Source organism: Mustelus asterias, unplaced genomic scaffold (assembly GCF_964213995.1).
Source record: "Mustelus asterias unplaced genomic scaffold, sMusAst1.hap1.1 HAP1_SCAFFOLD_229, whole genome shotgun sequence".
Taxonomy (NCBI): domain Eukaryota; kingdom Metazoa; phylum Chordata; class Chondrichthyes; order Carcharhiniformes; family Triakidae; genus Mustelus; species Mustelus asterias.
The window spans coordinates 353,340-372,585 of record NW_027590208.1 but is presented as its reverse complement, the minus strand read 5'-3'; the positions used below and the strand labels follow the sequence as shown (position 1 = coordinate 372,585).

The window sequence follows — 19,246 nt, the reverse complement described above, 5'->3', positions numbered from 1 at the left end:
TTGACAGCTTCCCACTGAGGCCACCTGTCGCTTTACTTAGCAAGGGCCACAATCAAAGCAAAATGCCTTTGGAACCACCACCCCCCCCCCCCCCCGCCCCTCCCTCTGCACCAGCCCTCCCCCCTGCAACACCCCTCCCCCAGTACCACCCCTCTCCCGTACCACCCCTCCCCCAGTATCCCCCCTCCCCCCCGTATCACCCTGAAATGTGACAGCACGACAGAGTATCTTTAACCATCCTCTCTGCCCTCTGCTGCGTGCCTCCTAACTCACACCAAGCCCATCTGTCCATCATCGGTACTTTCTCAGAAGACTAAGGAAATTTGGCATGTCAGCTACGACTCTCACCAACTTTTACAGATGCACCATAGAAAGCATTCTTTCTGGTTGTATCACAGCTTGGTCTGGGGCTCCTGCTCTGCCCAAGACCGCAAGGAACTACAAAAGGTCGTGAATGTAGCCCAATCCATCACGCAAACCAGCCTCCCATCCATTGACTCTGTCTACACTTCCCGCTGTCTCGGGGAAAAGCAGCCAGCGTAATCAAGGACCCCACGCACCCCCCAGACATTCTCTCTTCCACCTTTTTCCGTCGGGATAAAGATACAAAAGTCTGAGGTCATGTACCAACCGACTCAAGAACAGCTTCTTCCCTGCTGCCGTCAGATTTCTAAATGGACTTACCTTGCATTAAGTTGATCTTTCGCGACACCCCAGCTATGACTGTAACTGTACATTCTGCACTCTCTCCTTTCCTTCTCTATGAATGGTATGCACAGTGGCACAGTGGTTAGAACTGCTGCCTCACAGCGTCAGGGACCCAGGTTCAATTCCGGCCTGGCGTCACTGTCTGTGTGGAGTTTGCACGTTCTCCCCGTGTCTGCGTGGGTTTCCTCCGGGTGCTCTGGTTTCCTCCCACAGTCCGAAAGATGTGTGGGTTAGGTGGATTGGCCAGGCTAAATTGTCCCTTAGTGTCCAAAGATGAGCAGGTTGGGTAGATTGGCCATGGGAAATGTGTGTGGTTATAGGGATAGGGGGAGTGCCTGGGTACGATACTCTGACAGATCGTCGGTGCTGACCCGATGGGCCGAATGGCCTCCTCTGCACAGTTGGGATTCCATGGCGATGAGGGGTGGGATTTTACAGCCTTGCTCGACCCCCAAGACCGGAAAATCCCACCCACGGTCAACAGACCTTCCCGTTGCCCTCCCCGGCCTGGCTCTGAATTCCCGTGGCCAGCGGGGGAATTCCAGTGGACGAGGGAAAAGGGACTAATTATTTTTTCATTCATTCGTGGGACACGGGCGTCCCCGGCTGGGTCCAGCATTTATTGCCCATCCCTAGTTGCCCCTTGGAGGGCAGTTGAGAGTCAACCACATTGCTGTGGCTCTGGAGTCACATGTAGGCCAGACCGGGGTAAGGACGGCAGATTTCCTTCCCTAAAGGGAACCAGATGGGTTTTTCCGACAATGGGTCATCAGCAGATTCTTAATTCCAGATATTTTTTTATTGAATTCAAATTCCACCATCTGCCGCGGCGGGATTCGAACTCAGGTCCCCCAGAACATTAGCTGAGTTTCTGGATTAATAGATAATACCACTAGGCCATCGCCTCCCCTGTTAAACTAGGTTGCTGGATAGTAGGAATGGGATGGGCTGAAAGGCCTGGGCCCTCGCTACGATCTTGCTCACAGGATGAAGGAGAGCAGGAACTGTCACCAGCTTGGTCCTGCAATGGGGAGATGGAAGCCTGCCAACCTACCTCCCTTCAAACCAAACCCCAGGAAGCTGCAACCTCGCCAACTTCCTGCAAACAAAGGCTGGCACGAGTGAACAGAATCAACAAACAGAGCGGGGACTGTGTTTACTCCAGCCGTTCCGGTTAGTCACTGGTTTGCCTGACAACCTATTTTGGTCTAGGTTTCCTGTCAGTCAAAGTTAGTGAGATCCCTGCTCCGGCTTTCTCTCTCTCTCTCTCTCGATTCTCAGCCACACTCACACTTTGGCGCTACCATGTTCTGAGGGGCCGGACCAACAGAATCGAAACCCACTCACCCTCTGCAGCACCGAGCGAGTGCAGCCATGTCAGAGGCGCCGTCCTGGGAGTGTTTGATGGAGGCAGTGCAGTCCCCCATCAAACACTCCCAGGACAGGTACAGCACGGGGTTAGATACAGAGTAAAGCTCCCTCCACACTGTCCCCCATCAAACACTGCCAGGACAGGAACAGCACGGGGTTAGATACAGAGTAAAGCTCCCTCTACACTGTCCCCCCATCAAACACTCCCAGGACAGGTACAGCACGGGGTTAGATACAGAGTAAAGCTCCCTCTACACTGTCCCCCATCAAACACTCCCAGGACAGGTACAGCACGGGGTTAGATACAGAGTAAAGCTCCCTCTACACTGTCCCCCATCAAACACACCCAGGACAGGTACAGCACGGGGTTAGATACAGAGTAAAGCTCCCTCTACACTGTCCTCATCAAACACTCCCAGGACAGGTACAGCACGGGGTTAGATACAGAGTAAAGCTCCCTCTACACTGTCCCCCATCAAACACACCCAGGACAGGTACAGCACGGGGTTAGATACTGAGTAAAGCTTCCTCTACACTGTCCCCATCAAGCACTCCCAGGACAGGTACAGCACGGGGTTAGATACAGAGTAAAATTCCCTCTACACTGTCTCCCATCAAACACTCCCAGGACAGGTACAGCACGGGGTTAGATACAGAGTAAAGCTCCCTCTACACTGTCCCCATCAAACACTCCCAGGACAGGTACAGCACGGGGTTAGATACAGAGTAAAGCTCCCTCTACACTGTCCTCATCAAACACTCCCAGGACAGGTACAGCACGGGGTTAGATACAGAGTAAAGCACCCTCTACACTGTCCCCATCAACCACTCCCAGGACAGGTACAGCACGGGGTTAGATACAGAGTAAAACTCCCTCTACACTGTCTCCCATCAAACACTCCCAGGACAGATACAGCACGGGGTTAGATACAGAGTAAAGCTCCCTCTACACTGTCCCCATCAAACACTCCCAGGACAGGTACAACACGGGGTTAGATACAGAGTAAAGCTCCCTCTACACTGTCCCCCATCAAACACTCCCAGGACAGGTACAGCACGGGGTTAGATACAGAGTAAAGCTCCCTCTACACTGTCCCCCATCAAAAACTCCCAGGACAGGTACAGCACGGGTTTAGATACAGAGTAAAGCGCCCTCTACACTGTCCCCCATCAAACACTCCCAGGACAGGTACAGCACGGGGTTAGATACAGAGTAAAGCTCCCTCTACACTGTCCCCCATCAAACACTCCCAGGACAGGTACAGCACGGGGTTAGATACAGAGTAAAGCTCCCTCTACACTGTCCCCATCAAACACTCCCAGGACAGGTACAGCACGGGATTAGATACAGAGCGAAGCTCCCTCTACACTGTCCCCATCACACACACCCAGGACAGGTACAGCACGGAGTTAGATACAGAGTAAAGCTCCCTCTACTCTGTTCCCCATCAAACACTCCCAGGACAGGTACAGCACGGGGTTAGATACAGAGTAAAGCTCCCTCTACACTGTCCCCATCAAACACGCCCAGGACAGAAAAAGCACGGGGTTAGATACAGAGTAAAGCTCCCTCCACACTGTCCCCCATCACACATGCAAAGGACAGGTACAGCACGGGGTTAGATACAGAGTAAAGCTCTCTCTACACTGTCCCCCATCAAACACACCCAGGACAGGTACAGCACGGGCTTAGATACTGAGTAAAGCTCCCTCTACACTGTCCCCATCAAACACTCCCAGGACAGGTACAGCATGCGGTTAGATACAAAGTAAAGCTCCCTCTACACTGTCCCCATCACACACTCCCGGGACAGGTACAGCACGGGGTTAGATACAGAGTAAAGCATCCTCTACACTGTCCCCATCAAACACTCCCAGGACAGGTACAGCACGCGGTTAGATACAGAGTAAAGCTCCCTCTACACTGTCCCCATCAAACACTCCCAGGACAGGTACAGCACGGGGTTAGATACAGAGTAAAACTCCCTCTACACTGTCTCCCATCAAACACTCCCAGGACAGATACAGCACGGGGTTAGATACAGAGTAAAGCTCCCTCTACACTGTTCCCATCAAACACTCCCAGGACAGGTACAACACGGGGTTAGATACAGAGTAAAGCTCCCTCTACACTGTCCCCCATCAAACACTCCCAGGACAGGTACAGCACGGGGTTAGATACAGAGTAAAGCTCCCTCTACACTGTCCCCCATCAAACACTCCCAGGACAGGTACAGCACGGGGTTAGATACAGAGTAAAGCTCCCTCTACACTGTCCCCATCACACACACCCAGGACAGGTACAGCACGGGGTTAGATACAGAGTAAAGCTCCCTCTACACTGTTCCCCATCAAACACTCCCAGGACAGGTACAGCACGGGGTTAGATACAGAGTAAAGCTCCCTCTACACTGTCCCCATCAAACACGCCCAGGACAGGAAAAGCACGGGGTTAGATACAGAGTAAAGCTCCCTCCACACTGTTCCCCATCACACATGCCCAGGACAGGTACAGCACGGGGTTAGATACAGAGTAAAGCTCTCTCTACACTGTCCCCCATCAAACACACCCAGGACAGTTACAGCACGGGCTTACATACTGAGTAAAGCTCCCTCTACACTGTCCCCATCAAACACTCCCAGGACAGGTACAGCATGGGGTTAGATACAAAGTCAAGCTCCCTCTACACTGTCCCCATCACACACACCCAGGACAGGTACAGCACGGGGTTAGATACAGAGTAAAGCTCCCTCTACACTGTTCTCATCAAACACTCCCAGGACAGGTACAGCACGGGGTTAGATACAGAGTAAAGCTCCCTCTGCACTGTCTCCCATCAAACACTCCCAGGACAGATACAGCACAGGGTTAGATACAGAGTAAAGCTCCCTTTACACTGTCCCCATCAAACACTCCCAGGACAGGTACAGCACGGGGTTAGATACAGAGTAAAGCTCCCTCTACACTGTCTCCCATCAAACACTCCCAGGACAGGTACAGCACGGGGTTAGATACAGAGTAAAGCTCCCTCTACACTGTCCCCATCAAACACTCCCAGGACAGGTACAGCACGGGGTTAGATACAGAGTAAAGCTCCCTCTCCACTGTCCCCATCAAACACTCCCAGGACAGGTACAGCACGGGGTTAGATACAGAGTAAAGCTCCCTCTCCACTGTCCTCATCAAACACTCCCAGGACAGGGACAGCACGGGGTTAGATACAGAGTAAAGCTCCCTCTACACTGTCCCCATCAAACACTCCCAGGACAGGTACAGCACGGGGTTAGATACAGAGTAAAGCTCTCTCTACACTGTCCCCCATCAAACACACCCAGGACAGGTACAGCACGGGGTTAGATACTGAGTAAAGCTTCCTCTACACTGTCCCCATCAAGCACTCCCAGGACAGGTACAGCACGGGGTTAGATACAGAGTAAAATTCCCTCTACACTGTCTCCCATCAAACACTCCCAGGACAGGTACAGCACGGGGTTAGATACAGAGTAAAGCTCCCTCTACACTGTCCCCATCAAACACTCCCAGGACAGGTACAGCACGGGGTTAGATACAGAGTAAAGCTCCCTCTACACTGTCCTCATCAAACACTCCCAGGACAGGTACAGCACGGGGTTAGATACAGAGTAAAGCACCCTCTACACTGTCCCCATCAACCACTCCCAGGACAGGTACAGCACGGGGTTAGATACAGAGTAAAACTCCCTCTACACTGTCTCCCATCAAACACTCCCAGGACAGATACAGCACGGGGTTAGATACAGAGTAAAGCTCCCTCTACACTGTCCCCATCAAACACTCCCAGGACAGGTACAACACGGGGTTAGATACAGAGTAAAGCTCCCTCTACACTGTCCCCCATCAAACACTCCCAGGACAGGTACAGCACGGGGTTAGATACAGAGTAAAGCTCCCTCTACACTGTCCCCCATCAAAAACTCCCAGGACAGGTACAGCACGGGTTTAGATACAGAGTAAAGCGCCCTCTACACTGTCCCCCATCAAACACTCCCAGGACAGGTACAGCACGGGGTTAGATACAGAGTAAAGCTCCCTCTACACTGTCCCCCATCAAACACTCCCAGGACAGGTACAGCACGGGGTTAGATACAGAGTAAAGCTCCCTCTACACTGTCCCCATCAAACACTCCCAGGACAGGTACAGCACGGGATTAGATACAGAGCGAAGCTCCCTCTACACTGTCCCCATCACACACACCCAGGACAGGTACAGCACGGAGTTAGATACAGAGTAAAGCTCCCTCTACTCTGTTCCCCATCAAACACTCCCAGGACAGGTACAGCACGGGGTTAGATACAGAGTAAAGCTCCCTCTACACTGTCCCCATCAAACACGCCCAGGACAGAAAAAGCACGGGGTTAGATACAGAGTAAAGCTCCCTCCACACTGTCCCCCATCACACATGCAAAGGACAGGTACAGCACGGGGTTAGATACAGAGTAAAGCTCTCTCTACACTGTCCCCCATCAAACACACCCAGGACAGGTACAGCACGGGCTTAGATACTGAGTAAAGCTCCCTCTACACTGTCCCCATCAAACACTCCCAGGACAGGTACAGCATGCGGTTAGATACAAAGTAAAGCTCCCTCTACACTGTCCCCATCACACACTCCCGGGACAGGTACAGCACGGGGTTAGATACAGAGTAAAGCATCCTCTACACTGTCCCCATCAAACACTCCCAGGACAGGTACAGCACGCGGTTAGATACAGAGTAAAGCTCCCTCTACACTGTCCCCATCAAACACTCCCAGGACAGGTACAGCACGGGGTTAGATACAGAGTAAAACTCCCTCTACACTGTCTCCCATCAAACACTCCCAGGACAGATACAGCACGGGGTTAGATACAGAGTAAAGCTCCCTCTACACTGTTCCCATCAAACACTCCCAGGACAGGTACAACACGGGGTTAGATACAGAGTAAAGCTCCCTCTACACTGTCCCCCATCAAACACTCCCAGGACAGGTACAGCACGGGGTTAGATACAGAGTAAAGCTCCCTCTACACTGTCCCCCATCAAACACTCCCAGGACAGGTACAGCACGGGGTTAGATACAGAGTAAAGCTCCCTCTACACTGTCCCCATCACACACACCCAGGACAGGTACAGCACGGGGTTAGATACAGAGTAAAGCTCCCTCTACACTGTTCCCCATCAAACACTCCCAGGACAGGTACAGCACGGGGTTAGATACAGAGTAAAGCTCCCTCTACACTGTCCCCATCAAACACGCCCAGGACAGGAAAAGCACGGGGTTAGATACAGAGTAAAGCTCCCTCCACACTGTTCCCCATCACACATGCCCAGGACAGGTACAGCACGGGGTTAGATACAGAGTAAAGCTCTCTCTACACTGTCCCCCATCAAACACACCCAGGACAGTTACAGCACGGGCTTACATACTGAGTAAAGCTCCCTCTACACTGTCCCCATCAAACACTCCCAGGACAGGTACAGCATGGGGTTAGATACAAAGTCAAGCTCCCTCTACACTGTCCCCATCACACACACCCAGGACAGGTACAGCACGGGGTTAGATACAGAGTAAAGCTCCCTCTACACTGTTCTCATCAAACACTCCCAGGACAGGTACAGCACGGGGTTAGATACAGAGTAAAGCTCCCTCTGCACTGTCTCCCATCAAACACTCCCAGGACAGATACAGCACAGGGTTAGATACAGAGTAAAGCTCCCTTTACACTGTCCCCATCAAACACTCCCAGGACAGGTACAGCACGGGGTTAGATACAGAGTAAAGCTCCCTCTACACTGTCTCCCATCAAACACTCCCAGGACAGGTACAGCACGGGGTTAGATACAGAGTAAAGCTCCCTCTACACTGTCCCCATCAAACACTCCCAGGACAGGTACAGCACGGGGTTAGATACAGAGTAAAGCTCCCTCTCCACTGTCCCCATCAAACACTCCCAGGACAGGTACAGCACGGGGTTAGATACAGAGTAAAGCTCCCTCTCCACTGTCCTCATCAAACACTCCCAGGACAGGGACAGCACGGGGTTAGATACAGAGTAAAGCTCCCTCTACACTGTCCCCATCAAACACTCCCAGGACAGGTACAGCACGGGGTTAGATACAGAGTAAAGCTCTCTCTACACTGTCCCCCATCAAACACTCCCAGGACAGGTACAGCACGGGGTTAGATACAGAGTAAAGCTCCCTCTCCACTGTCCCCATCAAACACTCCCAGGACAGGTACAGCACGGGGTTAGATACAGAGTAAAGCTCCCTCTCCACTGTCCCCATCAAACACTCCCAGGACAGGAACAGCACGGGGTTAGATACAGAGTAAAGCTCCCTCTACACTGTCCCCCATCAAACACTCCCAGGACAGGTACAGCACGGGGTTAGATACAGAGTAAAGCTCCCTCTACACTGTCCCCATCAAACACTCCCAGGACAGGAACAGCACGGGGTTAGATACAGAGTAAAGCTCCCTCTACACTGTCCCCATCAAACACTCCCAGGACAGGTACAACACGGGGTTAGATACAGAGTAAATTTTACATGCTAAATTGCCCTTTAGTGTCAGGGGAACTAGCGAGGGTAAATATGTGCGGCTATGGGGATAGGGCCTGGGTGGGATTGTGCTTGGTGCGGACTCGATGGACCGAATGGCCTCTTCCTGCACTGTAGGGTTCTCTGATTCTAAGAAATATGGAGGCCTGAACTCGGTTTGAAAGCGGGGTAGACAGGTACATGAGGGGAGGGAATCTCAGCTAATATCGGAACCCGAGGGAGAAGCTGGGCGATTGGAAATCGGGTGAATGGACAGGAGGTATCAGTCACAAGTTTATTTATTGGTCACAAGTAGGGTTACATTAACACCGCAATGAAGTTACTGTGAAAATCCCCTCGTCGCCACACTCCGGCGCCTGTTCGGGTAACACTGAGGGAGAATTTAGCACGGCCAATGCACCCTAACCAGCACGTCTTTCGGACTGTGGGAGGAAACCGGAGCACCCGGAGGAAACCCACGCAGACACGGGGAGAACGTGCAGACTCCACACAGTGACCCGAGCTGGGAATCGAACCCGGGTCCCCGGCGCTGTGAGGTGGCAGTGCTGACACACTGTGCCGCCCCCTTGGAGGGAAGATGAGGCCCCTTGCGGGGGGAGAATCCTTGACAGAAGTTTGACCCAGTGAGCTCAGGAGAAGAGAGGGTGGTGGCTTTGAGCGGTCTATGAGGTGTGAGGGAGCAGGACTGAGCTCCTCACGCTCGCTGCGTACCTGGATCTCCCTGGCATGGTAGGCGATGATGAGTCCGAGCAGGATGAAGGTGGAGAGGCTGATAAGGCATTTCAGAGCGAGCGAGTACATGGAGCCCTGAAAAACAAGGGAAAAGGCAGTGAGATATCCAACATGGTCAGAGCAGATCACAGCGTGGCACGCGCTCAAGGAGGCTGCACGTCCCCTTCAGCTGGCCAAACCCCTGTACACCGTACCCAGGCCCGCGTACACCCCAACCAGCCCTGCGTACACTGCACCCAGCCCCGTGCACACTCGCACGCGCGCACACAAAGAACAAAGAAAATTACAGCACAGGAACAGGCCCTTCGGCCCTCCAAGCCTGTACTGACCATGCTGTCTGTCTGAACTAAAACTCCCCCACCCTTCCGGGGACCGTATCCCTCTATTCCCATCCTATTCATATATTTGTCAAGACGCCCCTTAAACGTCACTATCGTATCTGCTTCCACTACCTCCCCTGGCAGGGAGTTCCAGGTACCCACCGCCCTCTGTGTAAAAAAAACTTGCCTCGTAAGATTTAAACCTATACCTGGATTGGATGAGAATATAGGAGGCATAGAACCATAGAAAATTACAGCTCAGAAACAGGCCTTTTGACCCTTCTTGTCTGTGCCGAACCATTTTTTGCCTAGTCCCACTGACCTGCACTTGGACCATATCCCTCCACACCCCTCTCATCCATGAACCCGTCCAAGTTTTTCTTAAATGTTAAAAGTGCATTTACCACTTCATCCGGCAGCTCATTCCACACTCCCACCACTCTCTGCGTGAAGAAGCCCCACCTAATATTCCCTTTAAACTTTTCTCCTTTCACCCTTAACCCATGCCCTCTGGTTTTTTTCTTCCCTCGCCTCAGCGGAAAAAGCCTGCTTGCATTCTCTCTATCTATACCCATCAAAATCTTATACACCTCTATCAAATCTCCCCTCAATCTTCTACGCTCCAGGGAATAAAGTCGCAACCTATTCAATCTCTCTCTGTAACTCAGCTTCTCAAGTCCCGGCAACATCCTTGTGAACCTTCTCTGCACTCTTTCAACCTTATTTACATCCTTCCTGTAACTAGGTGACCAAAACTGTACACAATACTCCAAATTCGGCCTCACCAATGCCTTATATAACCTTACCATAACACTCCAACTTTTACACTCGATACTCCGATTTATAAAGGCCAATGTACCAAAGACACTCTTTACGACCCTATCCACCTGTGACGTCACTTTTAGGGAATTCTGCACCTGTATTCCCAGATCCCTCTGTTCAACTGCACTCTTCAGAGTCCTACCATTTACCCTGTACATTCTACTTTGGTTTGTCCTTCCAATGTGCAATATCTCACACTTGTCTGCGTTAAATTCCATTTGCCATTTTTCAGCCCATTTTTCTAGTTGGTCCAAATCCCTCTGCAAGCTTTGAAAACCTTCCTCACTGTCCACTACACCTCCAATCTTTGTATCATCAGCAAACTTGCTGATCCAATTAACCTCATTATCATCCAGATCATTGATATAGATGACAAACAACAATGGACCCAACACCGATCCCTGCGGCACACCACTAGTCACAGGCCTCCACTCAGAGAAACAATCCTCCACAACCACTCTCTGGCTTCTTCCATTGAGTCAGTGTCTAATCCAATTTACTACCTCCCCATGTATACCTAGCGACTGAACCTTCCTAACTAACCTCCCTTGAGGGACCTTGTCAAAGGCCTTGCTGAAATCCAGGTAGACAACATCCACCGCCTTCCCTTCATCCACTTTCCTGGTAACCTCCTCGAAAAACTCTAATAGATTGGTCAAACATGACCTACCACGCACAAAGCCATGTTGACTCTCCCTAATAAGTCCCTGTCTATCCAAATATTTGTAGATCCTATCCCTTATCACACCTTCCAATAACTTGCCCACAGTTAATAAGTTTGCAGATGACACTAAGATTGGTGGCATAGTGGACAGCGAAGAAAGTTATCTCCAATTGCAACGGAACCTTGATCAATTGGGCCAGTGGGCTGACGAATGGCAGATGGAGTTTAATTTAGACAAATGCGTGGTGATGCATTTTGGTAGATTGAACCAGGGCAGGACTTACTCAGTTAATGGTAGGGCGTTGGGGAGAGTTACAGAGCAAAGAGATCTAGGGGTACAGGTTCATAGCTCCTTGGAAGTGGAGTCACAGGTGGACAGAGTGGTGAAGAAGGCATTCGACATGCTTGGTTTCATTGGTCAGAACATTGAATACAGGAGTTGGGACGTCTTGTTGAAGTTGTACAAGACATTGGTCAGGCCACACTTGGAATACTGTGTACAGTTCTGGTCATCCTATTATAGAAAGGATAATATTAAACTAGGAGTGCAGAAAAGATTTACTAGGATGCTACCGGGACTTGATAAATTGAGTTATAAGGAGCGGCTGGATAGACTGAGACTTTTTTCTCTGGAGCGTAGGAGGCTGAGGGGTGATCTTATAGAGGTCTATAAAATAATGAGGGGCACAGATCAGCTAGAAATCATCATAGAAACCCTACAGTGCAGAAGGAGGCCATTCGGCCCATCGAGTCTGCACCGACCACAATCCCACCCAGGCCCTACCCCCACATATTTACCCACTAATCCCTCTAACCTACGCATCTCAGGACTCTAAGGGGCAATTTTTAACCTGGCCAATCAACCTAACCCGCACATCTTTGGACTGTGGGAGGAAACCGGAGCACCCGGAGGAAACCCACGCAGACACGAGGAGAATGTGACGTTTTTTACACAGAGGGTGGTGGGGGCCTGGAATGCGCTGCCAAGTAGGGTGGTGGAGGCAGGCACGCTGACATCGTTTAAGACTTACCTGGATAGTCACATGAGCAGCCTGGGAATGGAGGGATACAAACGATTGGTCTAGTTGGACCAAGGAGCGGCACAGGCTTGGAGGGCCGAAGGGCCTGTTTCCTGTGCTGTACTGTTCTTTGTTCTTTGTTCCACACAGACAGTGACCCGAGCCGGGAATCGAACCCGGGACCCTGGAGCTGTGAAGCAGCAGCAGTGCTAACCCACTGTGCCACCCCTAGATAGTCAACATCTTTTCCCAAAGGTAGGGGAGTCTAAAACTAGAGGGCATAGGTTTAAGGTGAGAGGGGAGAGAGACAAAAGTGTCCAGAGGGGCAATTTTTTCACACAGAGGGTGGCAAGTGTCTGGTACAAGCTGCCGTCGATCCAGTGAGAACAAATCAAGTTTCTCCAACCTCTCCTCAGAGCTAATGCCCTCCATACCAGGCAACATCCTGGTAAATCTTTTCTGTACCCTCTCCAAAGCCTCCACATCCTTCTGGTAGTGTGGTGACCAGAATTGAACACTATATTCCAAGTGTGGCCTCACTAAGGTTCTATAAAGCTGCAACATGACTTGCCAATTTTTAAACTCAACGCCCCGGCCGATGAAGGCAAGCATGCCGTATGCCTTCTTGACTACTTTCTCCACCTGCATTGCCACTTTCAGTGACCTGTGTACCTGTACACCCAGATCCCTCTGCCTATCAATACTCTTAAGGGTTCTGCCATTTATTGTATATTTTCCATCTGTATTAGACCTTCCAAAATGCATTACCTCACATTTGTCCAGATTAAATTCCATCTGCCATCTCTCCGCCCAAGTCTCCAACCAATCTATATCCTGCAGTATCCTCTGATGGTCCTCATCACTATCCACAAATCCACCAACCTTTGTGTCGTCCACAAACTTACTAATCAATCCAGTTACATTTTCCTCCAAATCATTTATATATATTACAAACAGCAAAGGTCCCAGCACTGATCCCTGAGGAACGCCACTTGTCACAGCCCTCCATTCAGAAACACACCCTTCCACTGCTAACCTCTGTCTTCTTTGACCGAGCCAGTTTTGAATCCACCTTGCCAGCTCACCTCTGATCCCATGCGACTTCACCTTCTGCACCAGTCTGCCATGAGAGACTTTGTCAAAGGCCTTACTGAAGTCCATGTAGACAACATCCACTGCCCTACCCTCATCAATCATCTTCGTCACTTCCTCGAAAAACCCGATCAAGTTCGTGAGACACGACCTCCCCTTCACAAAACCATGTTGCCTCTCACTAATATGTCCACTTATTTCCAAGTGGGAATAAATCCTGTCTTGAAGAATCCTCTCCAATAATTTCCCAACCACTGATGTAAGGCTCACCGGCCTGTAATTACCTGCATTATTCTTGCTACCCTTCTTAAACAAAGGAACAACATTGGCTATTCTCCAATCCTCTGGGACCTCCCCTGCAGCCAGTGAGGATACAAAGATTTCTCTCAAGGCCCCAGCAATTTCCTCCCTTGATTCTGTAAGTATTTTGGGATATATCCCATCAGGCCCTGGGGATTTGTCTACCTTAATGTTTCTCAAGAACTCCAATAACTCATCCTTTTTGATCTCAACATGGCTCAAACTAACTACACACCCTTTCCCAGACTCATCATTCACCAACCCCTTCTCTTTGGTGAACACTGACGCAAAGTACTCATTTAATACCTCGCCCATTTCCTCTGGCTCCACGCAGACGCCAACCCTCTCCCTGGCTACCCTCTTGCTCTTTATACATGTATAAAATGGGATTTTCCTTAATCCTGCTGGCCAATGACTTTTCATGACCCCTTTTAGCCCTCCTTACTACTTGCTTAAGTTTCTTTCTACTTTAGAGCAGAAAGACTCACACTCTCACACACACACTCACTCTCACACACTCACTCACACACTCACTCACACACTCACTCACACACTCACACACTCACTCACACACTCACTCACACTCTCACTCTCACACACTCACTCACACACTCACACACACACTCACTCACTCTCACACACACTCACTCTCTCTCACACTCACTCTCACACTCACTCTCACACTCACTCTCACACTCACTCTCACACTCACACACTCACTCACACACTCACTCACACACTCACACACTCACACACTCACTCACACACTCACTCACACTCTCACTCACACTCTCACTCACACTCTCACTCACACTCTCACTCACACTCTCACTCACACTCTCACTCACACTCTCACACACACTCTCACACACACTCTCACTCACACACTCACTCTCACACACTCACTCACACACTCACTCACACACTCACTCACACACTCACTCACACACTCACTCACACACTCACACACTCACTCACACACTCACTCACACACTCACTCACACACTCACTCACACTCTCACTCTCACACTCTCACTCTCACACACACACTCACACACTCACTCACACACTCACTCACACACTCACTCACACACTCACTCACACACTCACTCACACACTCACTCACACACTCACTCACACACTCACTCTCACTCTCACACACACACTCACACACACACTCTCACTCACACACACTCACTCTCACACACACACTCACTCTCACACACACACTCACTCACACACACACTCACTCTCACACACTCACTCTCACACACTCACTCTCACACACTCACTCTCACACACTCACTCACACACTCACTCACACACTCACTCACACACTCACTCACACACTCACTCACTCACACACTCACTCACACACTCACTCACACACTCACTCACACACTCACTCACACTCACACTCACTCTCACTCTCACACTCACACTCACACTCACTCTCACTCTCACACTCACTCTCACACTCACTCTCACACTCACTCTCACACTCACTCTCACACTCACTCTCACACTCACTCTCACACTCACTCTCACTCTCACTCTCACACACACACTCACACTCACACTCACTCTCACACTCACTCTCACACTCACTCTCACACTCACTCTCACACTCACTCTCACACTCACTCTCACACTCACTCTCACTCTCACACTCACTCTCACACTCACTCTCACACTCACTCTCACACTCACTCTCACTCTCACACTCACTCTCACACTCACTCTCACACTCACTCTCACTCTCACTCTCACACACACACTCACACACACTCTCACTCTCACACACACACTCGCACACACTCACTCACACACTCACACACACTCACTCACTCTCACACACACACTCACTCTCACACACTCACTCTCACACACTCACTCTCACACACTCACTCACACACTCACTCACACACTCACTCACACACTCACTCACTCACACACTCACTCACACACTCACTCACACACTCACTCACACACACACTCACTCTCACTCTCACACTCACACTCACTCTCACTCTCACACTCACTCTCACACTCACTCTCACACTCACTCTCACACTCACTCTCACACTCACTCTCACTCTCACTCTCACTCTCACACACACACTCACACTCACACTCACTCTCACACTCACTCTCACACTCACTCTCACACTCACTCTCACACTCACTCTCACACTCACTCTCACACTCACTCTCACACTCACTCTCACTCTCACTCTCGCTCTCACTCTCACTCTCACACACACACTCACACTCACTCTCACTCTCACACTCACTCTCACACTCACTCTCACACTCACTCTCACACTCACTCTCACACTCACTCTCACACTCACTCTCACTCTCACACTCACTCTCACACTCACTCTCACACTCACTCTCACTCTCACTCTCACTCTCACACTCACTCTCACACTCACTCTCACACTCACTCACTCTCACACACTCACTCACTCACACACTCACTCACTCACACACTCACTCACACACTCACTCACACACTCACTCACACACTCACTCACACACTCACTCACACACTCACTCACACACTCACTCACACACTCACTCTCACACACACATTCTCACACACACATTCTCACACACACATTCTCACACACACACTCTCACACACACACTCTCACACACACTCACACACACACACTCACTCACACACACTCACTCACTCTCACGCACTCACTCACTCTCACACACTCACTCACTCTCACACACTCACTCACTCTCACACACTCACTCACTCTCACACACTCACTCACTCTCACTCACTCACACACTCACTCACACACTCACTCACACACTCACTCACTCACACACTCACTCACTCACACACTCACTCACACACTCACTCACACACTCACTCACACACTCACACTCTCACACACACACTCACTCACACTCTCACACACACTCTCACACACACTCTCACACACACTCTCACACACACTCTCACACACACATTCTCACACACACACTCTCACACACACACTCTCACACACACTCTCACACACACACTCTCACACACACACTCTCACACACACACTCTCACACACACACTCTCACACACACACTCTCACACACACACTCTCACACACACACTCTCACACACACACTCTCACACACACACTCTCACACACACACTCTCTCACACTCTCTCTCACACACACACTCTCTCACACACTCACTCTCTCACACACTCACTCTCTCACACACTCACTCTCACACTCACTCTCACACTCACTCTCACACACACTCTCACACACACACTCTCACACACACACTCTCACACACACACTCTCACACACACACTCTCACACACACACTCTCACACACACACTCTCTCACACACACACTCTCACACACACTCACTCTCTCACACACTCACTCTCTCACACTCACTCTCACACACTCACTCTCTCACACTCACTCTCACACTCACTCTCACACTCACTCTCACACTCACTCTCACACTCACTCTCACACACTCACTCACTCTCACACACTCACTCACTCTCACACACACACTCACTCTCACACTCACTCTCACACTCACTCTCACACTCACTCTCACACTCACTCTCACACTCACTCTCACACTCACTCTCACACTCACTCTCACACTCACTCTCACACTCACACTCACTCACACACTCACTCTCACACACACACTCTCACACACACACTCTCACACACACACTCTCACACACACACTCTCACACACACACTCTCACACACACACTCACACACACACTCTCACACACACACTCTCACACACACACTCTCACACACACACTCTCACACACACACTCTCACACACACACTCTCACACACACACTCCCACACACACACTCTCACACACACACTCTCACACACACACTCTCACACACACACTCTCTCACACACACTCTCTCACTCTCACACACTCACTCACTCTCACACACTCACTCACTCTCACACACTCACTCACTCTCACACACTCACTCACTCTCACACACTCACTCACTCTCACACTCACTCTCACACTCACTCTCACACTCACTCTCACACTCACTCTCACACTCACTCTCACACTCACTCTCACACTCACTCTCACACTCACTCTCACACTCACTCTCACACACTCACTCACTCTCACACACTCACTCACTCTCACACACTCACTCACTCTCACACTCACTCTCACACTCACACTCACTCACACACTCACTCTCACACACACACTCTCACACACACACTCTCACACACACACTCTCACACACACACTCTCACACACACACTCTCACACACACACTCACACACACACTCTCACACACACACTCTCACACACACACTCTCACACACACACTCTCACACACACACTCTCACACACACACTCTCACACACACACTCCCACACACACACTCTCACACACACACTCTCACACACACACTCTCACACACACACTCTCTCACACACACTCTCTCACTCTCACACACTCACTCACTCTCACACACTCACTCACTCTCACACACTCACTCACTCTCACACACTCACTCACTCTCACACACTCACTCACTCTCACACTCACTCTCACACTCACTCTCACACTCACTCTCACACTCACTCTCACACTCACTCTCACACTCACTCTCACACTCACTCTCACACTCACTCTCACACTCACTCTCACACACTCACTCACTCTCACACACTCACTCACTCTCACACACTCACTCACTCTCACACACTCACTCACTCTCACACACTCACTCACTCTCACACACTCACTCACTCTCACACTCACTCACACACACACTCTCACACACACACTCTCACACACACACTCTCACACACACACTCTCACACACACACTCTCACACACACACTCTCACACACACACTCTCACACACACACTCTCACACACACACTCTCACACACACACTCTCACACACACACTCTCACACACACACTCTCACACACACACTCTCACACACACACTCTCACACACACACTCTCACACACACACTCTCACACACACACACTCTCACACACACACTCTCACACACACACTCTCACACACAGACTCTCACACTCACTCTCACACTCACTCTCACACACTCTCACACTCACTCACTCTCACACACTCACTCACTCTCACACACTCACTCACTCTCACACACTCACTCACTCTCACACACACACACACTCACACACACACACACTCTCACACACACACACACTCTCACACACACACTCTCACACACACACTCTCACACACACACTCTCACACACACACTCTCACACACACACTCTCACACACACACTCTCACACACACACTCTCACACACACACTCTCACACACACACTCTCACACACACACTCTCACACACACACTCTCACACACACACTCTCACACACACACTCTCACACACACTCACTCTCTCACACACTCACTCTCACACACTCACTCTCTCACACACACTCTCTCACACACACACTCTCACACACACACTCTCACACACACACTCTCACACACACTCACACACACACACTCACACACACACACTCACACACACACACTCACACACACACACTCACACACACACTCTCACACACACACTCTCA

At 50.5% G+C, this 19,246-nt stretch overlaps 1 protein-coding gene across 1 annotated transcript in view; it reads right to left on the bottom strand.

The window, feature by feature from the left end:
* The window catches only part of LOC144485832 (small conductance calcium-activated potassium channel protein 2-like), a 159,304-nt gene that overhangs the window by 104,648 nt on the left and 35,410 nt on the right, over positions 1-19,246 (bottom strand). Inside the window, exon 2 of the mRNA XM_078203904.1 lies at positions 9,372-9,467. Within this exon, the coding sequence (XP_078060030.1) occupies positions 9,372-9,467 (96 nt within the window). The remainder of the gene's footprint in view (positions 1-9,371; positions 9,468-19,246) is intronic.